The sequence below is a fragment of the Glycine max genome, chromosome 16, assembly GCF_000004515.6.
Source record: "Glycine max cultivar Williams 82 chromosome 16, Glycine_max_v4.0, whole genome shotgun sequence".
Lineage (NCBI taxonomy): Eukaryota > Viridiplantae > Streptophyta > Magnoliopsida > Fabales > Fabaceae > Glycine > Glycine max.
Window position 1 is genome coordinate 8,751,605 of NC_038252.2, and position 10,359 is coordinate 8,761,963.

At 31.5% G+C, this 10,359-nt stretch overlaps 1 protein-coding gene across 1 annotated transcript; it reads left to right on the plus strand.

Annotated features, from left to right (window-relative positions):
- The first annotated feature begins 251 nt into the window (after positions 1 to 251).
- On the plus strand, positions 252 to 4,445 carry LOC100788200 (uncharacterized). The gene is made up of 6 exons (XM_014768565.3): positions 252 to 333; positions 521 to 911; positions 2,683 to 2,880; positions 3,239 to 3,511; positions 3,858 to 3,960; positions 4,109 to 4,445. Exons 1-6 carry the CDS (start codon positions 281 to 283, stop codon positions 4,267 to 4,269), a joined length of 1,179 nt encoding a protein of 392 aa, XP_014624051.2. The 5' UTR covers positions 252 to 280; the 3' UTR covers positions 4,270 to 4,445.
- The last annotated feature ends 5,914 nt before the right edge of the window (positions 4,446 to 10,359 follow it).

Consider the following 10,359-nt stretch of genomic DNA (forward strand, 5'->3'; position numbering starts at 1 on the left):
TTCCTTTTGGATATGAGTTCTAAACTAACTGTCCATAATTTTCTCCTTGAATTGTTAGGCATTTTAGATTTTTCTCTTTGCAATTTGCAAAAATAAAGAAAGATAAGATTAGAGTTTTGAGATATTTTCAGTGCTAAGAATATTTCTGGGTAGGGGAATGCTACATAGCAGGAACTGTAGTAACATATGGACTCGGTGTTCTCTATGAGATATGAGATTATCCTGACAGATTCTACTTCTCACAGGTCCCCCTGACACATCATGTCACTCTGCAGCAACCATGCAGTCTGTTTATCCTCGCCACTTGGAGATTCCAACTTTTATTAACCCAAGGTGTGTTTGTTTGGTTAATTGTAATTCTTTTTGTGAAAGAAAATTAATGAATGACAAACAATATGTAAATTCTTGATTAGACCGGGGCGTATCTTCCTTAATATAAACTTTTTAAGTCACCAAAAAGAAAGAGTCATGACTGCTTACAGTTTTATAAAAATGATTAAGATGTGATCCTCTTTTTTAGGTCTATGGAGAAGGAGGCTAAAGCTGCTCAGTTGACTATCTTCTATGATGGGCAAGTTGTTGTGTTTGATGATTTTCCTGCTGATAAAGTGCAGGAGACGAAGATGGCTACTGCAGCAGGTGCAGTTGCCCTTTTGTACTACACATTGAATCGGAAATTGCAGACTCACGATGTAATTGATGAAGATGGTGAAGAAAATGGGAGTGATTCGCCAGCTGATACGCCATTAGGTATTGGCTGTGTTTCTCATCGGTTAATCCAAGCCCCTGCAACATGGTTGGAGACAATTTCTACATTGTTAGAAACTCTCAGGTTCACTTATTCGGAGACACTTGGGAAGTGGCCAATTAGGGATTTGGCGTTTGGTATCAACTTTCTTCTAAAGCGGCAGGTAATGACAATGAGTAGATTTTGGTTCTTTGTCGGTGCCCTGATTTGAAGCAACTGAAAATGCAGGAAAGCTGTGTCGTTTTGTTTATCTATCTGTAACTTTGGGGACATTTAAGTAGTAAGTAGAATATAGAGGGTCTTTTTGGGTAAGCTTCTCTAGAAGCACTTATAGGAGAAAAAGGAAAAAATGAAATAAACTTTTCCATAAGCTAAAATTAGCTAATCATTAGCTTATTTGTAGATGTACTCTCATCTTTTAGAGAAGCTATATGAGAGAGGTTCTACAAATTAGTTAATGGAGAACTCATTTTAACTTATGGAGAAACTCATCTAATTATTTTCTTCTTGTTTTTTTCTCTTAGAAGTGCTTCTAAAGAAGCTTACCCAAACAGGCCCAGAATCAGCATTAGTATGAAAGCAGGTGCCTATTTTTAGGTAGAACTATAATTGATCTGAAATGATAGTTGCAACCTGCACTCAATGTGCAACTCACATAATTCACCTAAAGGATTGCTCATGACTGACATTGATGAATGAAAGAGAGAGAAATAAAGAGAGAGAAAAATGGACAATGGTCACTGAAGTTATGTGAGTTAGGTGAACTTTTTCATGTGTAAATAAAATTGTTGATGATTAAATGGTTGGAAGACCAATTTAATGCTTTCCATCTCAATAAAAAAAATTATGGTCATCAAAGAAATAATCCCACATTTGGAGAGCAGTTATAATTTATATTATATCTGAAATGTTCCTTACATGTGATAGGCTCTTTTTTCTTTTCTTTTCATGGGTGTTGTTTTTGTTTTTCTTTTTATGCCTTCTCAACATAACAACAGTGGTTTGGGATCATGACATGCAATATTTGAACTTCTGTTGTTACCTGTTAATCATTATCACTTTGAAGTTGACATATTAGATTATTCTTGGATTTTATGATTTACATGATATGATTTCTGTTTATACTTTCTAGGAGAGTAATATGGCTAAGGTAGCTTAGAAATCAGACTATTTTCTACAAAATGAATCCTCACAAGATTGTTCACATGACCTGTGCTACCTTATATTTAATCTTGGTTTAAATCATATATTAAGATTTTTTAAGGTAGATCAGTTTCATGACATCCTGGACTACTGAATTTCTTCATCTCAGCTCTACATAAGTAGATGAGAAGTTTGTCTGTAATATTAGTTTTGTGCCAGTTTAATTTGTTCATATTAAGCTGCAGTTTGAGTATAGTAATCATGTATCTTCTTTTTCAATGCTTATGGTTGGACATTAATTCCATATTTGTTTAGATTTTGTGCCATATAAAATCAATCCGGCCAATCCAAAATAAATGTTTACAGTATTTGTTGTTTGGTTAAGATGTTTAGAATTGATTCGTATTAGGAATGGATTCTATGGAAGTAACCAAGCAGTAGCTTTTGCAGCCAAGAAAATTGATTTTGAGTAAGAACTAAGACCTACTGGTTTTTCAAACAAGGTCAGCAATACTCGAAAATAAATTGCCAAGTTGGACCCTGTAGTTTTGCAAATGTATCCCAACAATTATAATTAAAAAAAGTAGTTCTACTGTACAATATCTAGGCAAATTCAAAATTCTAAAGTAAATTTTTTACTGTATAATCCAAATGAACCCTAAAAGACTAGACTATTGATACTCACAGAACATTATCTGTAGTTAACATGAAAAATGTAGTTTGTGGTTTTGATGCTTCCTTTTTATTTTATTTATTTAAGTTTGACTGAGTTTGTAAATTTTACTTTGCAGGGAAACTATCATGTGGGCAGTGAATTTTGTGGTAAGGACAGTGTACAGCTGAAAGGATCTGAAATTACTGCTGAACTTAAGTATCTCTTAAACTTGTTGACATTGTGTTGGCACTTTTCAAAGAAGCCCTTTCCCTTGTTTTTAGAAGAAACTGGCTACACTGAAGAAAACGTTCTCCTTCGAGAAGCAAAAGCAGGAGTAAGTCTTGTTTAAATTTCAGGAAAAGTTGATAATAATTCAATATTTGTATTGTGTTGACTAAGTCATTTATAGTCATTAACATACATTCCTTTCGAGGAGGGATGGAAGGCTGAAAGCAACAGAGGATGCTGTTTTAGGCTGATAAAATATGGGATCAAAAATTGATAATAGGTGTTTTCTCTTTGCTTCACTTTTAGAACATTTTTCTGAGTTTTCTTTCTTTCTTTTTTTGGAGGGGTGTGAGCTGGCTCAATTGAATCAGATGAATAAGTAATACTTGCTACCATTTCAGTAAGTTGTATTCATTTGGTAAAGACAATGTATGTTTAAACTTGTCTGTTCATTTGTCATGCAGATTTTGAAACCAACTTTTACAATAATAGCTGATCACAAGATGGGATGCCTTTTGTTATTGATTCGTGGCACGCATAATATCAAGGATACTTTAACAACTGTTACTGGAAATGTGGTACCATTTCATCACATTGTTGTTAATCTGGGGGGTGTCAGTGATTTGGTTTTAGGTTATGCACATTGTGGAATGGTTGCTGCTGCTCGATGGATTGCAAAGCTCGCAACTCCTTGTCTCCTTGAAGCACTTGGCCACTACCCTGACTATAAAGTTAAGGTAAAAATGTTTCTTTTATAATATCCCCTGCCCTTTGACTAAATAATCCTTTTAAACACTTCCCTATTAGACCATAATATCATTTTTTAAAAAATATTGTGATCAAGCATGCATAGCTAGTAGATTGTAGTCATCATGGTTTTCTTCCTTATTTTCGTTAATCTTGAATTTGACAACAAAAGTTCTATTAGATCTGGAAATCATTCAGTTTGTAAATATTCTGTTTGGCTACTTAATTTCTCTTTTCTGGCTTTTGTCATTCTATATTGAATCATAAGGTTTAAATAAATAGTTAGTTGCAGTTTCTTTACTTTTCTGGACTACTTTTTAAAAGTCTTTTACTTAGATTGTAGGGCACTCTTTGGGTGGAGGAACTGCCGCAATTCTAACTTATGTGTTGAGAGAGAGAAAGGATCTGCCCGTAACCACGTGCATTACATTTGCTCCAGGTCAGTCTTCGTTATTGTATTCTTTGTGTCAATATGATCCTGCATTTTTGTTTTCAAAGTGAAAGGGTAGTAATCCTAGAGCACTTTGGGACTAATACTGGTTCACACAACCAAGTCTTCTGAACCTGACATCTTGTTACTCTTGCAGCTGCTTGTATGACATGGGAGTTGGCAGAGTCAGGTGATAGTTTTATTACTTCTATTATAAATGGAGCTGATTTGGTGCCTACATTCTCAGTTGCTTTTGTAGATGACTTGTGTTCTGAGGTTGTGATCCTTCGCATTGCGTATTGGAAAATGTTATTGTAGTCTTGATTTATTGACCATTATTGATTATATTTATGGGAGATTCACTGGGGGAGAGTGTAATTTAAGTAATTAGGACTTGCAATCAAGGTAGAGGACATCATTTGGTGGATTTAAGACTTATTTATAGTCATGAACTATTTTAGGTTCTCCAAACTGTATTAAAGGAATTGTGGGATGTTTTAGAAAGCAATCTTATAAATGTCCCTACTCTCACATGGTTATAGAGATTCAACATTACTCTCGCATGAAGTTAAATTCCTTCACAGAAATTCACAATGTTCCTGATTTTGGTTTGCTTACCTTATTGGGACTTGGATAAACCAATAAACTTGCTACAATGCCATTTGCAAGATGAATATGTTTGCAGTTCATAAATTTCATTTTAGATATTCAGTACTGTCTATTTGTACTGTATTACATATATAAATTTCCAAAAAGTAAAAAAAAATCCATATTTTACATCGGTTCAACTATAAACGATGTAGAAAATATCCTCATTCTACATCGGTTAGGCGATAAACGATGTAAAAACTCTTCAAATTCTACATAGGTTGATTGAAGACCGATGTAGAAACTTTTCCATTCGTGCCCATTCTACATCGGTTTAGCGATAAACGATGTAGAAAATCTGCTCATACTACATTGGTTAGACGATAAACGATGTAGAAACCTTTCATTTTCTACATCGGTTGATTGATAACCGATGTAGCCACGTTACCATATCTAGTCATTCTACATCGGTTGAACTATAACCGATGTAATAACCTTTCATTTTCTACATCGGTTATCAGTCAACCGATGTAGAAACCTACCCATTCAACATCGGTTTTCGCCTTAGAACCGCTGTAGAAACCTACCCATTCTACATCGGTTGTAGCTAGACAACCGATGTAGAAAAGCCGCCCTTCAAAGATGGTCATAAAACCGATGTTGTGATTCAATGACCTCGGGTTACCACCACGCGTCATAACCGATGTAGAAAGGTCGTTAGAACCGATATAGAAGGCCTTTTTTTTAGTAGTGTAATAAGAAAAAATAAAATGAATTTTTCTATATATATTAACTTCTTTAAAAAATAATTTTTAACTTACACATAAGTTGAATTTAACTTATGAAGAAGTTGATTTCATTTTTTTTCTTACTTTCTTCTTTTAGAATTACTTATGGAAGAGTTTATTTAAACACAGTGACTATATTATGGTATCATCTATTATGAAGGTTAATGGTAGATATGGAGAAAGTACATGCATGTATATATGAGGCTCTTCATTGGTCCCATGCGAGCGTGGCTTCGTAAAACCTGAGGCATTTTGGAAAGTAGTTGAAGACATGTTAATCCTTTCTCATCCTTTTCCATTGCAAGTTTTTTCTCCATTCTTACTAGCCAAATTGCAACATCTGCACAAAAACGTTATGCAATGAATTAGAAGTTACAAGATACAGGGATGTAGTGTGTGTTTGGATAGAAGATAACAAGCACACGTTTGAGGCAAATGTACGTTTGCATAAGTATCATCTTCTTTGCTTTTACTTTCAACTTAATTTTATCCATTGGATTTAGATAGAAACTGCACGCACCACATTTCCAACTTAAATCCAAACGCATAGGTAATAGAAGTTGCTCAAGTAATTATATACTTATATCATATTGAATATAGTTAGTTACTTAATTAACAACGTTAACCCTTTCTATTACGATAAACGCTTATGGTGGGAATGGATCACCTTTGTCATTACTTTGTATATAAAAGCCTTGTATTTTTTCCTGATTCAATGAATGAAAATCCAAGTTTTTTTTGCCACAATTGTAATATGGTATCAAATTAATCATTCTAACTTTTTCCCTTTTTTCCTTCTTTACCATGGAAGGACATTCTCCAAAATTCCATGTCCATGGTGCTGAATATTGTAATCTTGACCCATCTCTTTTTCTTACTAGCTAGCATCTATATTACCTTCACCCAAGTGAGAACCACCATGTGCCATTCTTATTTCTCCTCCTTTCAATGGCGACAATTGTCACTATTGGAGCAAGAAAATGAAGCATACTTTGTTATCCAACAACAAACTCCTTACTTTTTAATTACAACCTCATATGCCCAATGTGGCAGGGCCGATCCTGAAATTTTATAGGTCCATGACAAAATATTAAATAAAATCTTTTTTATAATTAAGTATTTACAAATAAACACGTAAATTTATAAAATCATATATATTTTATTTCACTAAATAAATAATATAGTTTTAACAAATTTAAAAAATATCACATTTTTTTAATTTAATTCACTTTTATGCTATCATTTAATATTCAATTTATATATCTAAAAAAATTACATACACATATACATCAATATATAAAGTAGGAATGATAGAAGGACATATCGTACATAGGTAAAAAAACATTTGATTTAATATTATATTACTCCGTCAAATTTTATTAAATTTGAATAAACTCGTATGAAACTCATCTAACTTTTAATATTTTTAATTTATTTATATATTTTTTAAATATTAATTATATTTATGATTTAATTTTTTTTATATTTGATCCTATAAATAAAATTCTCTAACTTTATCATCATCTATCATTGACAAGATATCATTTTATATTAAAATTTATATATATTTTATTCTTTATTAATATACCAATTTTAATTTTATTTCCTTTATAATTTTAATTTTTGTTTGTGTTTCTTCAATATATCATAGAGCTGAAAATTCATTTCTTATGAATTTATGACTTGGAAAACTAACTAAAAGAATGACATTTTTAATCACGTCACATTTTAATTTGAATAAAAAAAAGTGACATAAAATAAAATAACATTTTCAAATTATTTATAAGAAAATATAAAATAATACAGGAAATTTTTTTACAAAATTTTATATATATATAGAAAAATCAGGTCCTTTTTAATCGTAGACCCAGTGCTGCCGCTCCTGACGATCCCACAGTGGTGATGTAGCCCAAAAGTAATATATATAAGGGATTTAAATTATAAATTCTTATAGTAGTCTTTTAGTCATATGTAAGATGTATCTAGCTAGATTGAGTATCTATGATGCTAAGCATATTTGTAAAAACCTATCGGTGACCGGTTCGATCGAGGTAATACGTATTAGGTTATTAGGTCAATAATTAAATTAGGAAGTTATTAATTGACGTATATGAGCCAATCATAAGTAACATAAATTTATAATACACATCAAAGTTATAAAAATTATTAAAAATAAAAATTGAATTAATAAAAATTATATTTTATATTAAATTATAAGGATAATATAATAATTATCAAAATTATATCGATATAATTTAATCTTTTATTTATTATATATATATATATATATATATATATATATATATATATATATATATATATATATATATATATATATATATATACTATTTTAGACACTATCAATAAATTGCAAAAACTTAGTGGTAAGTTCAACCTTGACCTTCAAAGCACATAATCAATCCTGCTGCAGGGATAATTTTTTTTTTCTTTTATGTTTATTTACAATGAAGCAACAATGCATAGTGCCCAAAAGCAATTTCTGACACATTGAGCCTTGCGCAGCCAGTAGCCAGTTGGGTGTTGCTAGGTGCATCCAGCATTATTGTTGGTACACCCAACATTTTTTTAAAATACCAAAACTGTCCCTGCACCTTTTTTTCATTTTTTCACATTGATACGGATCAACTTGATCCGTAAGTCTTTTACAGAACAATACGGATTAACTTGATCCATAAAAGTCTTACGGATCAACTTAAATGACTTACAGATCAAGGGTATTTTCGTCATTTCACCTTAAGTGCTGGGTGCATCAGCAATAATGCTGGGTGCACCTAGCAATACCCTAGTCAGTTTCGACTCTATCTTGGGCTACACAAAGCAATATGTTCAACTTCTCGGGAAGCACAAAAACCATCATGTTAAGTGATGGACCGGGACGAGTCACAATCCATCGAGTCGACGATTTAACTAGAAAATTGGTCAGGTTATACTGGGTTTCTCTGGACTGAATGAATGCGTATCTAATTCGATAGGTGATCCAAGAGTGTTGTTAGGTACACCAACATTATCATTTGTGCACCTAGAAATTTTATTTAATTTTAAAAATACCCCTGTGCTTTTTACTTCCTTTTTAAGTTCATTTTTAAGGTTTTTTCAGTTACACTTTCTTTGCTTTCTCTCTTTCCTATTGGTTTTTCATTGTTGGGAGAGGTGCCGCTTCAATCGAGGTGAAAGTGTTACTAATGTTCGTCGGTGGTGATTGTTGCAGTGATTGGTTCGGTTGTTAATGGAGATTGTCAGAGATACGCCGAAAATTTTTGTGTTTGCGTAACATACAGATTAAGTAATTCGTAAGTTTTAATATAATTTATGGATTACATAATTTGTATGTTTTATACGGATTATATAATCTGTAAGTTATATTAAAACTTATAGATTACATAATTCATATGATTTATACAGATTATCTAATCCTTATAAACTATATGAATTAAGTAATTCGTATGATTTATACAAATTATCTAATCCGTATAAATCATACGGATCATGTAATCTGTATGAATTATACGGATTTTTAATTATCTTTTTTTTTAAAAAAAGAAACATTAAAATTTTAATTTTTTTAAATTATAAATATGTCATTATGATTGTTAAAAATATTAATTTAATGTGTGAAGAAAAATTATATTTTTATATGTTTATTTGAAATATAATTCGTATTATTGGTTTAAATGTTTTTAAAGAAGTCTAGATTGATAATTAATTTGTAATTACTTTTTTTTTATATTTTGAAAATGGTATGATTTGTAAGATAATTTATAGTTGTAATTTATGGATAATTTATTTGACTTTTTGTGGTCTAAAATTGATTGTTTTGTGTGGTAATAATTTGATGAATTAGAATTAAGTTGAATAAAATAATTTATTTGACTACATATGTTGCGGTTATAATTTTTTATGTATTATATGGTTATGAATTGTAAGTATAAAGAGTTGATTTTATTGGTTTTTAATATATAGGGTTATCAATTTTAATGTTTATAAAATGGTATGCAATAAAAAATTACGTAAGGTTTTATGTGATAGTATATGTATGGTGCGGTTAGGGGTTGTTTGTTTGTGATGTTGAAAATTTTGAATGTCTTGTTAAGATGAACGGAGATCAATGGATGTATGACATTATAATATCTGAAGAAGTTGATTTAAATGATGAAAATGAAGACGAAGGTGGTGTGAATGAAGAAGAACATGTTGATTGTTCTGATGCCTTTAATACTTCTCAGGTAATAATGTGATTTATTGTTATTAAATTAATAAAATGAATGTCCCTTTGAAGACTAAACTTGTGTGGCTTGCATTGTAGGTGTTTGCTAACTGAGATGATGTTTTGCAGTGGGTTCAATTAGTCGCTTATGAAATTGGATTTGTTGCGGTGATTATGAGGTCAGGCATAAACACTGGTATGAGAGGAAGAACTTCATTTGTGTTAATTGGTTGTGAAAGGAGTGGTCAGTATAGGTGTAGGAATAAAGGTTTTGTTAGAAGAGATATTGACAGTAGGAAATGTGGGTGTCCCTTTAAATTTCGTGAGAAATCAGTGGTTGGAGGCCAAGGTTGGATGATGAAGTTAATGTGTGGGAGTCATAATTATGAATTGGTCAAGTCTTTAGTTGGACATCCATACGTTGATCGATTGACTAAGGATGAGAAGACAATTATTATTGATATGACAAAGTCAATGGTGAAACCAAGAAACATTTTGCTAACGTTGAAGGAGCACAATGCCAATAGTTGTACAACAATTAAACAAATGTACAATGCAAGAAGTGCATACCATTCTTCCATAAGAGACAGTGATACTGAAATGCAACATCTAATGAAGCTTCTTGAACAAAAGTAATATATTCATTAGCATAGATTAAAGGATGAAGATATTGTACGTGATATCTTCTGGTGTCATCCTGATGCAGTGAAGTTATGCAATGCATGTAATTTAGTGTTTTTGATAGATAATACTTACAAAACAAACAGGTATAGACTCTTGTTACTTGACTTTGTTGGTGTGACACCA

Coding starts and splice junctions, on each gene's coding strand:
- LOC100788200 (XM_014768565.3), top strand. CDS start 281: ATGCAGTCTGTTTATCCTCGCCACTTGGAGATTCCAACTTTTATTAAC. Junction 912..2,682: donor ACTTTCTTCTAAAGCGGCAG/GTAATGACAATG, acceptor TTTACTTTGCAG/GGAAACTATCATGTGGGCAG. Junction 2,881..3,238: donor TTCGAGAAGCAAAAGCAGGA/GTAAGTCTTGTT, acceptor TTTGTCATGCAG/ATTTTGAAACCAACTTTTAC.